We start from the raw sequence: 20,336 nt of genomic DNA, 5'->3' as shown, positions 1-20,336 counted from the left end.
CAGTATGGAAGTGTAAGCCAAATAAACCCTTTCCTCCCCAACTTGCTTCTTGGTCATGATGTTTGTGCAGGAATAGAAACCCTGACTAAGACAATGGCATTGTGACATTTTGTCCTTTGAACAGGCATGGCGATTTGTTGTTCCTGTTTCCCTCAAGCCTTGCTGGACCCTCGTCTGAGATGGAGACATCGACCTCAGTAGCGTTAAAGGCCTGTGGTGCTCCTAATGTGGTTGAAGATGAGATCGACCAGTACCTCAGCAAGCAGGATGGGAAGATTTACCGGAGCCGAGACCCACAGCTGTGAGTGTTCCCTAGGCTCCTGCCAGTGAGGCTTTAATGGATCATTAAAGCGAATATTAAGAGCTGGGTGTGGTGACTTTAGTAATCTTAGCCCTTAGAGAACTGTTGCAAGTTCAAGGTCAGCCTGGTTTACATTGTGAACTCAGGCTAGCTCATGAGAACCTGTCTCCAAAAAAATTTTTTTTCCATGTTAGTAAGCATTTGATAAAGGTGAAAAATCTGAGTCTGGCCACCTATTACCACATTATTTTACTGCAGTTATACAACTCTTTAGTAGATGGAACTTTAAAATGGATTCCACATAAAATGTTTAGGAGTATGTGAATACTAAGAAGCTCAAAAGGTGTCTAGAGACAGGTAGGATCTGTTGTGATGTGTTTTGTGCATGTCTGCTCCCTCCAGCAGAGGTGGGAGGAGAAGAGACTGATGATGGTTGATTTGTTACCAGAGTAAGGGCTGGCTCTGACCTCTTAAGAGCAGTAGAATGACTTCTAGAAGAGTGTCCTGGGTACCCTCCAGTGAATCTGATCCCAGATCTGCTCCTTGGAGACTCACTTTGTACCAGGTTGTATCACATGATAGTGCATACCGTTATTTTAGGGTTTTTTGCAATTCCTTTTAAAGAAACTAGTTAGGGATTGGAGAGATAGCTCAGCAGTTGAGAGTGCTTGCTGTTCTTGCCTAGGATCCAGGTTTCATTCTCAGTATCTACTTGGTGGTTTACAGTTGTCTGACCTCTGCCCCAGGCACGTAGTATGAAGGCATGCGTAAAGGCAAAACACCCATACACATAAAATAAAATTGAAAAGTGAAACAAAGAGACCAGTTAGAAACATCATGATCTATACTCAGTTGTGGAATTATGTACACGAAGACTGCTTTTCTCTGCAGTAGTGTGTCACTGTGTAAATGCAATAAGGTGCTGACACTGGGATACTGGTTCTAAATGCTACATCAGCAACTTTTATGTCAGATGGAGTAGCCAGCATTGAACTCAGCTGCAGAACTGGAGCCTCCGAGACTCCTCCTCCTCCTGTTGGTGTTCCTTCCAAGGACCGCTATAATCTGGGCTTTCTTGGTCCTTTAGATCCTGCTCACATATATGTTAATTCTGCTCTTCAGAGATAAGCCTGTCTCCAAGTGATGGAGGGAGCACGTCTTTCCTTTCTGCTTTTTTTTTTTTTTTTTTTTTTTTTTTTTTTTTTTTTTGAGACAGGGTTTCTCTGTGTAGCCCTGGCTGCCCTGGAACTCACTCTATAGACCAGGCTGGCCTCNAACTCAGAAATCCNCCTGCCTCTGCCTCCCGAGTGCTGGGATTAAAGGCGTGCACCACCACGCCCAGCTATCCCCCCCCCTCCCCAGCCTTTTCTTAACATTTTCATTTAGTGCGACTTTTTTTTTTTTTCCAATATTTATTTATTTATTATATGTAAGTACACTGTAGCTGTCTTCAGACACCCCAGAAGAGGACATCTGATCTCACTACAGATGGTTCTGGGCCACTAAGTGGTTGCTAGGATTTGAACTCAGAACCTTCGGAAGAGCAGTCAGTGCTTTTAACCGCTGAGCCATCTCTCCAGTCCTTACTGCAACTTTTTAAACATGTTATTTTTCATGGTGGAGATTGAATACAACCTCATGTATTTTTTAGCTGGTGTCCCGTGAAGCAGTTAGCATTGATGAAGCCATGGATTTGATGTGTTGGTTAGGGTTTTTATTTCCCTTTTTCTTCACTTCCCTTCCCACCCACCCTATTCCTCCTTTCCGTTCTTCCCCTTTCTTGTCCTCTTTTGAGACAGGCTCCCTGTGTAGCCCTGTCAGCCAGTCTGACCTTGAGTCTTCCTGCCTTTGCCTCCTGAATGCTGGGATTACAGGTTTAGGTAATCCGTTATGTAGTTTTTTTCTGATACATACCAGAATAAATTATTTATTTACTTATTTAGGGTTTTTTTGAGACAGGGTTTCTCTGTGTAGCCCTGGCTGTCCTAGAACTCACTCTGTAAACCAGGCTGGCTTCCAACTCAGAAATCCCCCTGCCTCTGCCTTCCAAGTCACACTAAAGTGCTGGGATTAAAGGCGTGTGCCACCACACCAGCTATAAATAACTATTATAGTGGGAACATTTGTTTGTGTACCATCAACAGTAATTCTTCGTTTGTAGGGAAGCACTTTGCAGAAGTGTGATGTACATTTTAAATATCAACAATATTGTGAAGTAGCAACAACAGAAAGTAACCATTGTATCCCTGTGCATCTCCAGATGCCGCCACGGTCCCTTGGGCAAGTGTGTGCATTGTGTTCCGCTGGAGGTGAGTTTGAGGAGCAGGTTTTGGCTGGGCGGTGTGGTTGGCTGCTCCGGAAAGATCTGTCTCAGCATTTTCTTGTCCTAAACTTGGGTGTTTTGGCTTTTTAAAGATTTTATTTATTTATTGTCTTGGGCCTTTTATTCCCAGTAGTACAAATAGCACAAAGAATCTGAGACTTATTTATGGGAGTGACCTTTTAGGGGGATTGTGAGTGGCTGAGACGTTGTGTTGCTGTGATGAAGGGGCATGTACAGTTCACTTCCTAGATAATTCTTCTCTGACACATGGCTGGGCCTCTCGGTTCCTGCTTGTGATGGATTTGATTTACTGAGTCTGAATCTTAGATCTCCTGTTGATATCTCTCTCTCTCTCTCTCTCTCTCTCTCTCTCTCTCTCTCTCTCTCTCAAGTGAGAGAGAGAGAGAGAGAGAATATGAACGAGGACCGCCTCTGAGGCACAAGGGCTCTGTCACTAAGTTATATCCTCAGGCGTTCTGTGACTTTGCAACGTCGTCTTAGAGCTTTAGTATTTAATAGGGGTTCATTTTATCTTGAAATGTGACTAGTATAAAAAAAACCCTTGATTCTAACCTTGAACTAGTGAAGACCCAACTTAGCCTCCCTCATTCTATCTGTGCCTTCTGGTCTGATCCCCTGCACAGTAAGATTCAGAGACCTCATGTATCCTGGCAGAACTGTGACCCTTCATTTTCTGTGTATGGTTTGGCAGCCATTTGATGAGGACTATCTGAACCACTTGGAGCCTCCTGTGAAGCACATGTCCTTCCATGCCTACATCCGGAAACTGACTGGAGGGGCTGACAAGCAAGTATCCCCTGTGTCTCAGCATGCAATCTCTTCATTTCTGACGATTATCATTTATAGACAAGGGGCATGGGAATGGAAAAGTGAAGCCTTGCAGTGCAGAAAACAGAGCAATCTCAAGTGTTGCTCATTCCAGAGGCAGGGAGAACCTGGCACATGTCCTGCTGTCACCACAGTGCTCAGGGAGGTAAACAAGATATACAGCTGCTCCATGAGGGCCTCAGTTCACCCACTCTCCAAGGCTCTCCCTGGGCGTCAGCTGCTCCATGAGGGCCTCAGCTCACCCACTCTCCAAGGCTCCCTGGGTGTCAGCTTTGCTTTTTTTTTTTTTTTTTTTCCAGATAGGGTTTCTCTATGTAGCCCTGGCTGTCCTGGAACTCACTCTGTAGACCAACCAGGCTGGCCTCAAACTCAGAAATTCGCCTGCTTCTGCCTCCCAAGTGCTGGGATTAAAGGCGTGCACCACCATGCCTGGCGTCAGCTTTGCCTTTTACAACTGTAATGGGGCTGAAGCCACAACACTCTCGTGGTTGCATCCTGGTACCACAGGGACTCTAGTTAACAGACTTGGTCAGGCGAGGCAGTGTAAGCAGCCACCTCTCTCCCTGAATGCAGTGGCAGCAGTGGCCAGAAAGGTCAGCTAAGACAGCACCTATTGTTTGATTTTCCTAAGACAGCCCTTGCTGATAAGAGGACGGGGCTCTGAGTTCAGTCAGTTTTTTGTTGTTGTTGTTGTTGTTGTTCTGGTTTTTATTTTGTTTGTTTGTTTTTGTTTTGTTAAAAATGATTGCCTGATTGTAGTTTTTCTCAGATAACCTGCCAGCATCCAAAAAAACTTTAAAATTTATTGGTTTGTTTATTTATTTATTTGAGCCAGAGTTTCTCTGTGCAGTCCAGGCTGATTTAGAGCTCACTTAGTAGACCCAGCTGGGCTCAAACTCAGAGATCTGCCACCTCCGCCTCCCAAGTGCTGTGATAGACGAGTGGGCTACCACCCCTGGGGAAGGCGAGGTGATCTTGACTCGGCTCAAGCTAGCCATTCACAGCATGTCAGTATTCTGAAATCATCAACACCAAAAACATAAAATTTTCATTTACAAAAAAAGTCACATGGTACAATTTAAATATGTATACTTTTTTGGTCAATTATTTCTAATAATACTGGGGGGAGGACAAGAAAGAAAATGGAAGTTGGTGGAATGATTCTGTTAGATAAAGGTACTTGCTGCTAAGCCTGATGAGCTAAATTCAATCCCTGGCCAGAACCCATCTGGTGGAAGGAAAGAAACTATTTCAAGTTGACCTCTGACCTCTGCATGTGAATGCACACTAAATAAATAAAACAACTATTATCAAGCAAGAAATGGAATGGACCATGCTATGTCTGAGAAAACTGATACCACTCACACAGAATTACTGTCGGTCAGTGGTAGGCCTGGCGCTAACTCATGGATGTGGTGCTTTTTACTTTAGTAGATTGAGTGACTATGAAACTGCTCTGTATCCTAATGAGATTTTTCCTGAGAATAAGCATGTTACACAGATGAGTAGATACTGGGCTAATAATGTCCTCAGTCACTCACAGGCTGTACTCTCTCTTGGTGGCACAAGTTAGGTAGTAAATAGGTTTTCAGCAGTGTTCTTGAAAACCTCATGGATGTGGGAAAGAGCTGTGTGTCCCTCTATAGGACACTGTAGAAAGTGGGGAAGCTTGAGCCTCTTCTAGTGTGGCTTTAGTGCATTGCCTTGTGTTCTCGCCCCCTAGAAGCACTGTCCAGTGGGGGTTAGCTGGCTCTTATGACCTCTAGTCTCCTGCCTGACTTCCCACGATTGTTAGGTTTAACTCTGCCTTGTTTTCCCTCAGGGGGAAGTTTGTTGCCCTGGAGAACATCAGCTGCAAGATTAAGTCAGGGTGTGAGGGACACCTCCCATGGCCAAATGGCATCTGCACCAAATGCCAGCCTAGTGCCATCACACTGAACAGACAGGTAAGCAGCCTGTGTCCATGACTAACAAGTAGACACTTGCTTTGTGGCAATTAATTCTCTAGTGTTTGTTTCTTCCTCTCCTCCTCTCCTCTCCTCTCCTCTCCTCTTTCTTTCTTATTTATATTTTTAGTCACTTTTTTGTTTTGGTTTGGTTTTGAGATAGGGTTTAATCTGTGCAGCTCTGGCTATCCAGAACATTGTCCTGGAGGCTGGCCTGGAACTCAAAGATCTGGCTGCTTCTGGCTCTCAAGTGCTGGGATTGAAGGACGGCGCCACCACGCCCGGCTTTAGTCACATGTATACAGTGTCTGTGCGATGTGTGCCTGAATAGGGCAGAAGAGGAGGAGTCAAACTCCCTGCAATTAGATTTACAGGGGATTGGAACCTCCTGGTGTGGGTGCTGAGGATAGAACTTGGACCTTCAGGAAGAGCAGCAAGTGTTCCCTCCAGCTGCTGAGCCATCTAACCGTCTCCCTTTCTGTGGTAGAGGAGAAGTGAGAGAGAAGTTTCTAGTACTTGCAGGTGTGAAGGGCTTGGGTTTAGGGTCCATTGGTTGGCTTGTGCAGAGGATGGATTTTCTTTAAAAACAATTTTAAACATTTATTTTTATTTTACATGTGTGAGTATTTCACCTGCATATGTTATGAATACATGTGGCCAGAAAAAGATGTTGGAAGCCCCAGAACTGAAATTATAGGCGGTTACAGGCCAGTGAGTGCTGTGAGCTGAACCTCTGGTGCTCTCTCTAACAGAGCAATCATTGAGACATCTCTTCAGACTCCCCTTCTAAATTTATTCTGAAACGTGGGTTTTTTTTTTTTTCCAAGATTTATTTATTGTTATATGTAAGTACACTGTAATTGTCTTCAGATACACCAGAAGAGGGCATCGGCTCTCATTGCGGATGGTTGTGAGCCACCTTGTGGTTGCTGGGATTTGAACTCAGGACCTTTGGAAGAGCAGTCAGTGCTCTTACCCACTGAGCCATTTCACCAGCCCATGGGTTTTTTGTTTTTGTTCTTGTTTTTTTTTCATCTCTTCAGACTCCCCTTCTAAATGTATTTTAATTATTTTGTTTATTCTGAAACGTGGGTTTTTTTTGTTTTTTTTTGGTTTTTTGGTTTTTTTTTTATGAGATTTTTAAATGTTCAGTGCTTGTGACTTTACCTCTAAGAACATATTACATAGGGCTGGAGAGATGGCTCAGCGGTTAAGAGTACTGACTACTCTTCCGAAGGTCCTGAGTTCAAGTCCCAATAACCACATGGTGGCTCATAACCATCCGTAATAAGATCTGGCGCCCTCTTCTGGGATGTCTGAAGACAGCTACAGTGTACTTACATATAATTAAATCTTAAAAAGAAAAAAAACAAACAAAAAAAAAACAAAACAACATACTGCATGGAAGTTGGTAACAGAGGCCCCTCTCGGGTTCAGAAGAGTCTAGCTGAGGTGCGCTGGCCTGCTTGTCACTGTGGCTAATGAGAACTGTGTTCTCCTGGCTCTGCCAGCCATATCTAGCTTCTCGGAGCGTGGTTGAGAGTCTTACAATCTTTATTTTTATTTTTATTTTTATTTATTTATTTATTTATTTAAAAGATTTATTTATTTATTATATGTAAGTACACTGTAGCTGTCTTCAGACACTCCAGAAGAGGGCGTCAGGTCTTGTTACAGGTGGTTGTGAGCCACCATGTGGTTGCTGGGATTTGAACTCTGGACCTTCGGAAGAGCAGTCGGGTGCTCTTACCCACTGAGCCATCTCACCAGCCCCCTTATTTTTATTTTTATTTTTATTTATTTATTTAGTTTTTCGAGACAGGGTTTCTCTGTGGAACCCTGTCTGTCCTGGAACTCACTTTGTAGACCAGGCTGGCCTTGAACTCAGAAATCCGCCTGCCTCTGCCTCCCGAGTGCTGGGATTACAGGGGTGCGCCACTACGCCTGGCTGTATTTTTATTTTTTTTTAAAGATTTACTTATTATTACACTCTGTAGCTGACTTCAGATGCACCAGAAGAGGGCGTCAGATCTCATTACGGTTGGTTGTGAGCTACCATGTGGGTTCTGGGATTTGAACTCAGGACCTTCAGAAGAACAGTCAGTGCTTTTACTGGCTGAGCCATCTTGCCAGCCCTTAGAATCTTTTTTAAAAATAATTTATTAATTTTTATTTTATGTGCACTGGTGTTTTGTCTGCATTTACTTCTCTATGAGGAGTATAGATCTTGGAGTTACAGACAGTTGTGAACAGCCATGTTGTTGCTGGGAATTGAACTCAGGACCTCTGGAAGAGCAGTCTGTGGTTTTTTTGTTTGTTTGTTTTTAACTTTTTTATTGTAAACTTTTTGTTTTAAGATTTATTTACCGCCGGGCGTGGTGGTGCGCGCCTTTAATCCCAGCACTCGGGAGACAGAGGCAGGCGGATTTCTGAGTTCGAGGCCAGCCTGGTCTACAGAGTGAGTTCCAGGGCAGCCAGAGCTATACAGAGAAACCCTGTCTCGAAAAAACAAAAACAAAAACAAAAACAAAAGACTTATTTACTTATTTTATATATGTAAGTACATTGTAGCTATTTTCAGACACATCAGAAGAAGGCATTGGATCCCATTATAGGTTGTAAGCCACCATGTGGTTGCTGGAAATTGAATTCTGAATCTCTGGAAGAGCAATCAGTGCTCTTAACTGCTGAGCCATCTATCCTGCTCCCAAGTCTTTGGATTCTTAATCTCCCTTAATTACTTCATTCTTATTGGAAAGCTACTTTTCAGTTTGGAAACCTTTCATTTTAAGTAAAAACAGTGAGGTTTATTGATTGATGAAATTCTTTCCCTGTCCCCCTGATCTCTAAAGAACAGAGCAGTTTGCCTGTTTTCCCTCCCTCCCTCCCTTCTCTGTTTAGAGGCAGTCTCTAACAGTTTCCAGGTTGGCCTCAAACTTGTGCAGTTTCCTTTCTGCATCAGCCTCCTGAGTGCTGGGATTGGAGATGTATGGATCGCTATGCCTGCCCTGAGTAGGTTCTTAAGTTTGAGTTTGTTGTTTGCTTCAGGGTCTTAAACTCTGGTGCAGACGCTAGGTAAGCCAGCGATCCACCACCGGCAACATGCGTGAATTACACCTCTCCGGAGTGTAGCTGAGAACTAGGGCTGGGTCCAAAGTGAAATAAAAACAGATGGGCCTAGGGGTGTGGTTCAGTGCTCTTAACCATGCATGCAGGAGGAATACAGATATACACACAAGGAAAACTCTCCTACACATAAAACCAAAGCTAAATAAGTTAAAAAAAAATACCAGCTAGATAATGTTTCACTAGATTGGTTCTTGTAAAACATTGTTTCTGATGGGATGTTTTCATTTAATATTTTGTTAACCTTTGTTAACTCTACAGAAATACAGACATGTGGACAACATCATGTTTGAGAATCACACTGTTGCTGACCGCTTCCTTGACTTCTGGAGAAAGACAGGAAACCAACATTTTGGGTACTTATATGGACGGTACACAGAGCACAAAGACATTCCCCTCGGCATCAGGGCTGAAGTGGCTGCAATTTACGAGCCTCCTCAGGTATGTGAGTGCAGAGCACAGTGCCTGAATGTAAGAAGGTCAGAGTTGTTTGTAAGGTACTGTGAAACCCTTCCCCTTCCCGATGCCTCGTTCTCCCTTTGTTTTTCCCATGGCTTTTCTGCCTCTTACTGTACACTCTTGGACAAGCACACATGACACACGTGTATGTGATAATGATTTCCAAAATTATCGGAGAATAAGATCACAGCCCCTAGGGCTGGCCCATAACACTTTTAGTAGAACACTTGCCTGGCCCTCACAAAGCTTAGGGCTCAGTCAGTCCCTTCCACATTATAATCTGTATGTGGTAGCATGTTCCTGTAATCCCAGCATTGGAGAGGTGAAGGCAAGAGGGTCAGAAGTTTAAGATACTTGGGTAGTAGCAGTGGCAGTGCACATCTTTAATCCTAGCACTCAGGAGGCAGAAGCAGGGATCTCTGAGTTTGAGGCTAACCTGGTCTACAGAACTAGTTCCAGGACAGCCAGGGCTATACATAAAAACCTGATCTCAGTTTGAGGCCAGCCTGGTCTACAAAGTGAGTTCCAGGACAGCCAGGGCTACACAGAGAAGCCCTGTCTGGGGGGCAGGGGAACCTGATCTTAACCACCCCCCTACCCAAAAAAATGTAAAAAAAAAAACAAAACCCTGAACTATAAGATCATCCTTAGCTACCTAGCAAGTTGGAGGCCAGCCTAGCATACATGAGACCTTGAATGAAACAAAACAAAAAAAAATTGACTTCCAAAAGGAAACAAATATATGGGGACAGAAACCAGCCTCCTCCCCCGTTATAAATGTATTTGTGCCTCTAGGTCTGCACTGTGCATGCCACAGTGCATGAGTGGAGGTCAGAGGAAACGCGCTGGCGTCAGCTCTCTCTCCACCAGATGGGTTCCGGGGATCAGGCTCAGATCATCAGACTTGTGGGCAAGTCTCACTAGTCACTTCTTTTCACTTCAGTATTCTGGAGGTCACTGTGCACCTCTCACTCTGCTGGCTTCTTAGATCATCTGACTCAGGGCCCCATGTGACCCTGGGGCACAGGTCAGGGTCTGCAGACATGACTTTACGAGTACAGTGTGTGGCTTCTGCAGAAGTACATGCGTCATCCCTGCCTTTGTTACGGGGGTTCTCTGTGCGTGCCACCCCACTTTGACGCTTTGGCATTTGTATCAAGATGTGTGAGATTGTAGAAGTCTTTTCTGTTGCTTTGTTTACAAAGAAGTGGTTGATGGTAACAAAGACCCTACAGAGAAACCCATTCATCCAGACCTTGGATTATGGTGTGCTCTCTGATTGAAGTGCTGCTTTGTAAACACTTTGTAAACACAGAGCCTTGGCTCAGTTTTGAAGATCTCTGTTATGGGGTGTAGCAGTTACATTAAAAATATAATTGAAGCCCAATGTGGACACTTACTCCTTAGATGTAAGCCCCTGGGAGGGAGGCCATGACTGAAGTTTAAGGTCACCTGTGCTTCACAGTGACCCTAGTACTGAGGAGCTAGAGGCAGGGCACCACTGCCGTTTTGAGGCCGGCTTAGTCTACACAGTGACTTGAGGCAGAGATAGCCTTCCTTTGGGCCCATTTGTGTTTGAGCAGTGTTGAAGCTAGTGGGTCAAGGGGAAGGGTATAGAGGCCACACTCTTCCCAGGTCTCTCTTCTAACTGTTTTCTATCTGTGGTTCCCCGCAGATTGGTACACAGAACAGTCTGGAGCTTCTGGAAGATCCGAAAGCTGAGGTGGTTGACGAGATTGCTGCCAAACTTGGCCTGAGGAAGGTATGAGGCCTTTAGGGAAACCTGGGCTCCATGCTGGGGAAATCCAAACAAATGGAGTGGCTAAATCTGCTTTGGGACCAAACCCTTAGGTGACAAGATCAACTGTGGACTCAGCCCCTCTGGAGCCTCAGTTGTGTTCATTGGTGCTAGTAGCTTTGATGATTTCTTGACTTGGAGTGAGGTGAGAACATCTTCTCAAGTGTAAATATGAAGCTAAGAGGCACATACGTGTCCACTCTGTCATGGCCCCTCCCTGCATACACTCTGCTGGCCGAGGCAGGATGATCAATAGTTCAAGGCTAGCTTGATACATAGAGCAAGACTTATTTATAAAGACTTACTTATAAGGTATGAAGACACAGCTTTTCACCTTGATAGCCATAGTTCCTAAAAAAAGCTGCACTCTATAGGAACGTTTGCTGCACATTGCATTCTATAGGAGACTTTGCTTTTCATGTGGCTTGCTTTACTTGGTGCTAGCGTCCTTTCAGCATTGGATTTCCTGTGTATAATGTAGGTCTCTGACCCTGCAGTTGTCTGGGTCTCTAGGACAGTTAGCAGATAGGAGAGAGTCCTTTCAGTCCATTGCTGTGGTTTGTTTCACACCCTTGACAAGTGTCCTAGGAATGATAGGTTGTGGTTTTTGTTTTTAAGACATGTCCTTTTGTAGCTCACACTGGTCTAAACTAAAATCCTCCTGTCTCAGCTTCCCACTGTGAGGATTGCAGACGTATGCTACCATCCCTGCCTTGTTAGGGTTTACAGGCTCATTGAATCATGAATTTGAACACATTGTGGAAGTTCAGTACTAGTAGCCATGTAAGTTTTGTCCTTTATTTAGGCAGAGAGGAATGATCTGTGTGGATCACTCCACCTTACCTCTCTGTAGGTAGGCAGGAAGACTTAGAAACATGACTGGGAAAGTCACAGCATGGCTTCACCTTGAGACAGAAATACCTACCCTACAGGTTCTGGAGCCAGTATCTCAGTGTTGGCCATACTCTAGTGCAAATTTTGGGAGTTCGGTTTAGGAGAAAAAGTGGCCCGTTTAGACCCATGTGTTTCGGATTTATGTTTCGTAACATCATGACCATGTAAAGTCTGAAGTTCTGTAAGTTACTTTCTCAGAACCCTTGTTCCTCAGCCTGGTTTGGACTGTGCCTATTGAAAGGATCCTCTGCTTGCTTTCTGTCTTACCATCCTTTTTGGTTTGTGCTCATCTGAGCATTGTTACAGCAGTAGTGCCATAGTATACCAAACTAAGGTGCAGTTTCATGAATTGGGTCTCAGTCTCGTGGGGAGAGTGGTGACCATCTGTCAGTTTTCCCAAGGATGGAGGCCAAGGGGAGCAGAGATGATAGAGCATACAGGCCTGTCACTGTAGGACATACAGGGGCTGCACAGCACCTGAATCGTAGGATTGGCCTTTAGGGAGCCCCAGTGCTACAGCTTTAGAGCTTGGACCCTCAGCGGTAGCAAGCTGAAACCTCTGTTGTAACACTCCTTTCATCTTAGGTCACTGTGACTCTCTCTAGGGACACTGTTTCTTCCTAGTGGAAGACCTACACCAGGAAACCATGCTGCTTGCTTCTTGTCTGTCTTCTTTTTTTTTCTTTTGGTTTTTCAAGACAGGGTTTCTCTGTGTAGTAGCCCTGGCTGTCCTGAAACTCACTCTGTAGACCAGGCTGGCCTCGAACTCAGAAATCTGTCTGCCTCTGCCTCCCAAGTGCTGGGATTAAAGGCATGCGCCACCACGCCCAGCTCTTGTCTGTCTTCTTTTTGGAGCATAAACTCCTTGCCCCATCATGTTGGTCTCATTACAAGATGTTCTGACTTCTAGTGGAGTGCGGGCTTGAGTGGTCCTAAGCAGAGTCTGTTTGATGGACGCGCGTTTGTCATCGCAGCACCAGAGGAAGGTGCTGGTTTCCCTGGCAGCAGAACTTGGCGCAGGAAATGGAAGGGTTGTCTGAAGGGCACTGCTTTTATCCTCCCTGGACAGAAGCCATCTGTTGTATGGAGATACTCAAAAGATGCTTTCCTTTTCCATTAAGGTTGGATGGATATTCACGGACCTTGTCTCAGAAGATACCCGAAAGGGTACAGTCCGATACAGTCGGAATAAGGTGAGATGGAGGAGACAGGAGTGTGGCTTGGCCTGAACCCTCACTCAGGTAGTGCTGACTTAGACCTCTCAGTCTCTGCACAGCTTGCAGATAACTCTGAAGACAGTCTTGTGAGTCAAGGCTCACCCTGCTGAATCGTCCAGCAGATCAGATCCCACTCATCTCCACTTGAGGCCTATGGGACTGGGAGCCAAGGCCTTCTGCTCTCCTACTTTGTTTTTTTACACGAGTCCCTGATAGCTAGGAATTGCTGATATTTGTCTCAGTGTGATTTTTTTGAGGCATTGTGGCTTGTTTGTTTGTTTGTTTATTTATTTGAGACAAGCTTTTTCAGCCTTGGTGTCCCGAAACTCACTATATAGACCAAGTTGACTTCAAATTCACAGAGATCCACTTATATTCGCTTCCCAAGTTATTAGCATTAGAAGCTCTTTCTTCTTCTTTTTTTGAAATAATTTTATTTGTTGTGCATGTGTGCACACACGTGCCACAGCACACATGTGGAGGTCGGAGAACAGCTTGTAGTTGTTTCTCTTCTTCCATCTGGGGGAACCTACGGATTGAACTCGGGTCAGCCTCAGTGGCAAGCATCTTCACTGAGTCATCCTGCTGGCTCAACTCTTAATAGATTCTTAGACAGAATAGAAGCTTGTTTTGACACGTGCTGTAAAATTTGATATCCCGCCTCTCTTGGCTTAGGACACCTATTTCCTGAGTTCAGAAGAATGCATCACTGCAGGAGACTTTCAAAACAAGCACCCCAACATTTGCCGGCTCTCTCCCGATGGTCATTTTGGATCCAAGTTTGTTACTGCAGTGGCCACAGGTATAAATGGGGCAGAGTGCCACAAATACTACTGCCCATTAATGTTTGTTCTTCTTTGCAGCAGCTTCTCATCCTTAACTTGGATACGATAAGCTTCTTCGGGTGTGTGTTTGTTTTTCAAGATAGGGTTTCTCTTATAGCCCTGGAACTTGCTCTGTAGACCAGGCTGGCCTTGAGCTCAGAGATCAACCTGCCTCTGTCTCCTGAGCGAGTGGGATTAAATGTGTGTACCACCGATGCCCAATTTACTTTCTGGTTCTTATAATAGTGTCCCTGCCAGTTCACACACAGTCTGCTTCCAGGCTTCTAGTTCAGACTTCCTTCTGGCTCTTTGAGAATCTGTGCTAATTCACACTGCCTTAATCTGGGTGCCTGGGTCAGCTCCCTGCTATCAGTGGGTTTCTGTTTCAAGAGACTCAGATGCTAGTAAGCTCGCCTTTTCCTAAGTGGTTATGGCCTGTTTAGATCCAAAGGGTACTTCTCTCACCTCACCTCTTTTGTTGAGTGAGCACCCTTGAGGACAGACACTGGTCATGTCTCTGTTCTGCCATGCTTTTGACTAGAGGCATGTTGATTATTGCACGTACAGATTGATGTCATATTTTTCTAAATTTCTGCTCGAGTTAAGTGTTAAAGGGAGTGGAGGTGTTGGTTAGGATTAAAGACCCCAGAGAGTCCTTCCTTGTGAGCAGGTAGGGCAGAAGGCAGATGTCAGGCCACTTGTGTGGTCAGCTGCCCTAACCTATACGCTGATGGTTAGGGTGATGGCCTCCTGAGATGCTTCATGCTTTATCTTGTTGCTTCCTTCACAGTTTTGTGGCCCTGGAGACCTCAGGTTATAGTCCAGTATGTATGCTTTCATGGTGGCTTATAAAGTAACATTGATTCTAATCTCGGATCATGATGATAGGGAAGTTTGCCTACATGAGTGTGCAGGGGGTAGAGCTATGGAACACTTGTTATTGCTTGTGACACCTCTTGTCTGGCAGGATGCCCAGCATCTTCAACATCCCACAAAAGCTGGCAGTGCCCCTTATTGAAACAGCCAGAAACACCTTCACAGACTTCCAGAACTGTCACCTTCACTGAGAATGGCTGTTTTGGGCTCCTGTGGGCTCCCATAGTAATCCAACCTTTTAAATAACTGTTTCTATGGGGAAATTGTCCCATGGGCCAAAAGAACTGGCACAGTTTTAGAATTGTAAGTAGTTTACATCTTGGAGACTGCCATCTTCAATTATTGAGTCACATTGCTTGTTGACCATTTGGAAATCAGATCATCCATGAAATTTTTGCATCCAGAATTGGCTCTTAAAGAATCTGGAGTATGAGGTAATGACTGACCTTGGTTACAGTAAGATAGTCAGCTTGCTTTTGCTTGAGCATTAAATCCTTCCCTTTGTACTTAGTCTCATCATTGTCCTCTCCAGATGGGGCAGTGGCTGAAGAATGGCTTTGTATAGTGCTGGAGATCTTAATCCAAGCTCTTAGCCACCACAGCTAGGACACGGGTTTTCATACTCCAAGTGTGCTATTTCTCCATGTAGGGTCTTTTGGCCAAGAGCAAGTGGGAATATTCTAAATGTTCTGGGAAATGGACCTGCCACAGTCCCATCTCCCTTATGAGAGGAAGTTGTGAGCCTGCTGGTTTACAGATAGCATCGTAGGAGTTGGTGCCTCTTGTGCCGAGCTCAGGTACCTTCTGGACACCAAGGCCTTTGCCTCCAGGCTCTCCCTACCTCCTGTGATTTTTCAGTTTTTCTGGGTCAGATATGTATAGTGGTTTGCTCAAGAGAATGCCATACTACACGTGGGGTCTTCCTCAGTGGTTACCTGCTTGGCTCTTGGGTTGTAAATGACTTTCTGGAGCCCCCAGGTTTTCGAGAACTTGGTTCTTTATGTCACTGCTACTTTCCAGCATGTGCTCCATTTTGCATGTGGGCTTTCTAGCAGGTGCTTTCCACAGGAAATGAAAGTTAACTTGCCCAGATTCCTCAAAGTCTTATTTAGCCTTTATGAGGTTTCCTGAAAGATAAGTAAACCATGTGGCCGGGCGTGGTGGCGCACACCTTTAATCCCAGCACTTGGGAGGCAGAGGCAGATGGATTTCTGAGTTTGAGGCCAGCCTGGTCTACAGAGTGAGTTCCAGGACAGCCAGGACTATACAGAGAAACCCTGTCTCGGAAAAAAAAAAACAAAAAAGGTAAACCATGTGGCTCTGTGCATGTTTCTTCACTTGGCAAAGGAATGTGTGTAGCTCAAGCTACTTTCAGAAACTACCTGTGTGGATCAATAATACTCGCCCATCCCTTCTTTGTGATGTTGGGGATTGAACTTAGGGCTTCAAACTTGCTGGATATACTGAGCCATGGTGGGTGGGGATAGGATGGAGAGGCAAGGATCTCATGTCATCCAGGCTAGCCTTAAACTTCTGATCCACTTTTTTTCCACTTTACAAGTACTGGAATTAGAAATATATCACCAAGCCTGATTTCTGATGCTTTTTGTTTTGTTTTGTTTTTCGAGACAGGGTTTCTCTGTATAACCCTGGCTGTCCTGGAACTCACTCTGTAGACCAGGCAGGCCTTGAACTCAGAAATCCGCCTGCCTCTGCCTCCCAAGTGCTGGGATTAAAGGCGTGCGCCTGCTTTCTTTTCTTTTCTTTTCTTTTCTTTTCTTTTCTTTTCTTTTCTTTTCTTTTCTTTTCTTTTTTTTCTTTTTTTTTTTAAAAAACAAGTAGACATTCTTTTTAAGATTTATTTATTTATTATATGTAAGTACACTGTAGCTGTCTTCGGACACTCCAGAAGAGGATGTCAGATCTTGTTACAGATGGTTCTGAGCCACCATGTGGTTGCTGGGATTTGANCTCCCGACCTTCGGAAGAGCAATCAGGTGCTCTTACCCACTGAGCCATCTCACCAGCCCTTTTCTTTTTTAAACAAAACAAAACAAAACAAAACCAATGTTGTGTCTATAGGCACTACTTACCACTCTCTTCTCACAAGGCTTTCTTTTCCTGATGACCCGTCACACTTAAATGACTGATCTGAACCCATTCCTGGTTTGTAGCGCCCAGAGGAAGCAGTAAGCCGTTGTGCACCTGTGCTTGCCTGCATGTCTCCAGCTTTGGTCTCTGCACTCTGAGCCAGAGAGCTCAGGTATGGTGCCTTGTTCTGTGTGTTATCAGATAAACTGCACAGCTAAACCTGAGTGTGCAGATGGCTGGAACTGTGGTCTGCCGAGGACGACAGAGAAAGGGCAAAAAGCTCTGAGCAGGACAGTGGAGACTGGTTCTCTCAGCACTTGGCCACCAGCTGCAACTGGTCTTCTGTGTGTGAAGATGAATGGATTAGGGGCCAACTTTTACTTTACCTTTTGTCTTCTACTTTTTTTTTTTATCGTGTATCTCGGGTCTGGGACAGATAATGTATTTGAAAACCAGATTGTCCTGATTTGTAACTTTAGCAAACTGAAATAGTGGTAGGGATTTTTAACTCTCTAGACTGTAAAAGAACAATGAACATTGGAGTTATCCTTGTGTATTCCTGATTCTGGGATTACACCTACTTACGTTACACCTGTTGCATCCTCACCCCCTTAATTTCAGGGATCCAGTATAACTGACTGGGTGACTCTCTCTGAAATTTCCATTTATACTATCTTTATCCTTAATGTTTTCTTTTTAAAAAATCATATTTGATTATAAATTAGGATATTACAAATACAAAATTTTGTTACAGTCTACCTTTGTGTTTGTGGGCACAGATATGCATGCAGAGGTCCAAGACAACTTGCAGGAGTGGATTTTGACATGTGGATTCTAAGGATCCCATTCAGGCAGGCAGTAGGTGCCTTACTGACCCGTCTCCCCAGCTCCCTTAATGTTAGGTCTTTATGGATGGTGCTTGGAAAGAGGGATACTCTTCAGGGCGTGTATGTATCTTTAGTGTGGAGAGCTGTGAGACTCTTGGGGTACCCATTACTATTGGTCTAGGCAGTGTCCTGGCATTTACAGTATGAGATGCTGGAGCACTGACTTTATCTGACCACATGCATGTTTGGTCTGCGTGTTAGCGTCAGTTTTCTTTTTTCTGTTATTTGGAGAGACAGTAGAGAGGCACATGGGAGCGCCGTGATGCACACATGGAAGTCAATTCCTCTTTTTTGTGTGGGTTGTAGATCTCAAATTCAGGCCAGTCTCCAGACTTGTGTGGCTGAGCCTTCTTTTCTTCTTTTCTTTCTTTTTGAGACATTGTCATGAAACCTAAGTTGGCTTTGAACTTGCTATGTAGTAGAGGATAACCTTGAATTTCTGATCCTCCTGCCTCCATCTCCCAAGGGCTAAGATTATAGGCATTTACCACTATGCCTGGTTTATGCTGGAGATTGAATCTGGGGCTCCATTATGCTAGACAAGAACTCTGCAACCCAGCCCTATATAGAGTCTGTGTTGTTACCCCACACCTGTACTTGCCAACCTCCTGCCTGCAAAGGAATATGTTGTTGTTCTTGACCCTCTTCACTGAGGTGCTAGAGCTGCTAGGATTTGGAACAGTGTCTGTCCTTCTACTTTTATGTCCAAGCTGAGTCTGAATGTGAGTGTTCTAACACACACACACACACACACACACACACACACACACACACCCCTCTGCGGATACCACCCTTCAGGTTACCCAGCATATTCTTGACTGTTTGCTTACTAGTGGTTGGATGATAGGAGATGTGTAATGCTTCTGATTATGTTTTTGGTAGCTTCTCTTAAAAGGTTTTTTTCTTGCAGGAGGTCCTGACAACCAGGTTCACTTTGAAGGGTACCAGGTATCCAATCAGTGCATGGCACTGGTCCGAGATGAGTGTCTTCTACCTTGTAAGGATGCCCCTGAGCTCGGCTATGCCAAAGAATCCAGCAGTGAGCAATATGTTCCTGATGTGTTTTATAAGGTAAAAATCAGAACAAAAATATTACATATATGTAGGATAATATGAATCTCTTTGACTCTTGTGATTTTGCAATAGTTTGGAGTGTGACCTCTGTGTCATCCATTGTATTTTAAAGCCCAGCTGTGGATCAAGGCATCTGTCACATTCTAGAGCTTGTTAGTTACTCGTGGTGGTCAGGTGTGTGTGTGGGTGTGTTTATAGTATTGTGGGGTATAGACAGAATAGGAACCAGACATGTTGGGTTTGAACGTGTTACATCAGATCTCACTGTGCAGCCTCCTTTTCCTTTGTAAAGATGAGCTATTTGCACAATTATTAGAATTCTGCTTGCTACACCTACCCAATTTCTTGTTGTGAGGCTTCCAAGAAAAAGAACAAATAATGGTAGGAAGGAAATATCAAATCAGACAGGCTTACAAGCATCCAGCAAAACTGAGTGAGAAGCCTGCTTGATGTGGTCACCTGGAGTTCCTGATCAGAATGCCCGGGCAGAGCCATATTTCCTTATGAGACTTCCAAGTAAAAGAACAAATAGCAACAGACAAAGATAACATTAACCCAGGTGTTTATAGCATCAGTAGAAGCCAATAGAGCTTTCTTTCCACAACTGCTGGACTTCAATCTCTTTCCCAGTGTAGGCACTTTTATATCATGGGTGAACACCAGTAATCTGGAAGTAATTGACATCCTGCCCCCCAAGGTTTTACTCTGGGGCAGTTTTGTTGGTTTCTTCTCCCTGTCACAGAGTTGGAAGCAATACATCCCTAAATATGAGAACTTTAGAAAACACTCAGAAAACATGCTTGGATCTGAAATGGGGTGGGGCAACCCCACTTCCAAAGCCAGCTCTCAGTGAGCTCAAATTTCACAGGACAGTTTACAGATAAAATGTGCAGTATAGCTTGACAAGATAAGGGTGTTATTGCTGCTCTGTTACCTACCTGCTACCCTATCACCTGTTGGGGTTTTGGTTTGGTTTGGTTTGGTTTGGTTTGGTTTTGAGTAGTTTGGCTGGCCTTTCTCTTAGGATTGGTTTTACTCCTGATTACTTTGGCTCCTGTGTCCAGTCTTAATGTTGCTAGGTGCTCTCTTGGACCACTCATGATGCCTTTCTGTGTTTGCTTGTTACATATCTCTATTTAAATTTTTTTGGAGGGGCAACAGAGTCTTAGAAGACAGTATGTCGACTGGGCTGGCCTCAAACTTACAGAGATATTACCTCTTCTGAGTGTAGGGATTAAAGGTGTATAGCAACACAGCTAGCATTATTTATGTTTTGTGTGGGGATGTTTTGCTTTTCAGTAAGTCTGTACCGCATGTGTGCAGTGCCCTTGGAGGCCAGAATAGGACCTGAGATGCCCTGGAACTAGAGTTACAGATCTGTATGAACCACCACATGTGGTTTTTGGCCCTAACCTCAGGTCCTCTGCAAAGAGTAAGAAGTATTCTTAGTCATTGAGATAGACTTTGTTTGTTTGTTTGTTTGCTTTTATTTTCTGGGTATGGTGTTGCTGCCTGTATGTATGACTGCACCACACTCATGCTTGGGTTTATGGAGGCAGTCAGAAGGACATTTAACTGAGGAGCAGTCTCTCCAGTCCTTATTTATATTCTCTCTCTCTCTCTCTCTCTCTCTCTCTCTCTCTCTCTCTCTCTCTCTCTCTCACACACACA

At 44.4% G+C, this 20,336-nt stretch overlaps 1 protein-coding gene across 1 annotated transcript in view; it reads left to right on the top strand.

Annotated features, from left to right (window-relative positions):
- Nploc4 (NPL4 homolog, ubiquitin recognition factor) overlaps positions 1-20,336 on the top strand; it is a 57,718-nt gene that overhangs the window by 18,399 nt on the left and 18,983 nt on the right. The window contains exons 4-12 of the mRNA XM_021212272.2: positions 125-301; positions 2,562-2,610; positions 3,337-3,431; positions 5,296-5,419; positions 8,807-8,986; positions 10,680-10,766; positions 12,818-12,889; positions 13,589-13,715; positions 18,502-18,662. Coding sequence (XP_021067931.1) covers positions 125-301; positions 2,562-2,610; positions 3,337-3,431; positions 5,296-5,419; positions 8,807-8,986; positions 10,680-10,766; positions 12,818-12,889; positions 13,589-13,715; positions 18,502-18,662 — 1,072 coding nt within the window. The remainder of the gene's footprint in view (positions 1-124; positions 302-2,561; positions 2,611-3,336; positions 3,432-5,295; positions 5,420-8,806; positions 8,987-10,679; positions 10,767-12,817; positions 12,890-13,588; positions 13,716-18,501; positions 18,663-20,336) is intronic.

This window comes from Mus pahari, chromosome 14 (genome assembly GCF_900095145.1).
Source record: "Mus pahari chromosome 14, PAHARI_EIJ_v1.1, whole genome shotgun sequence".
NCBI lineage: Eukaryota > Metazoa > Chordata > Mammalia > Rodentia > Muridae > Mus > Mus pahari.
Note: the sequence above shows the minus strand (reverse complement) of the source record. Positions and strands in the feature narration are given on the sequence as shown.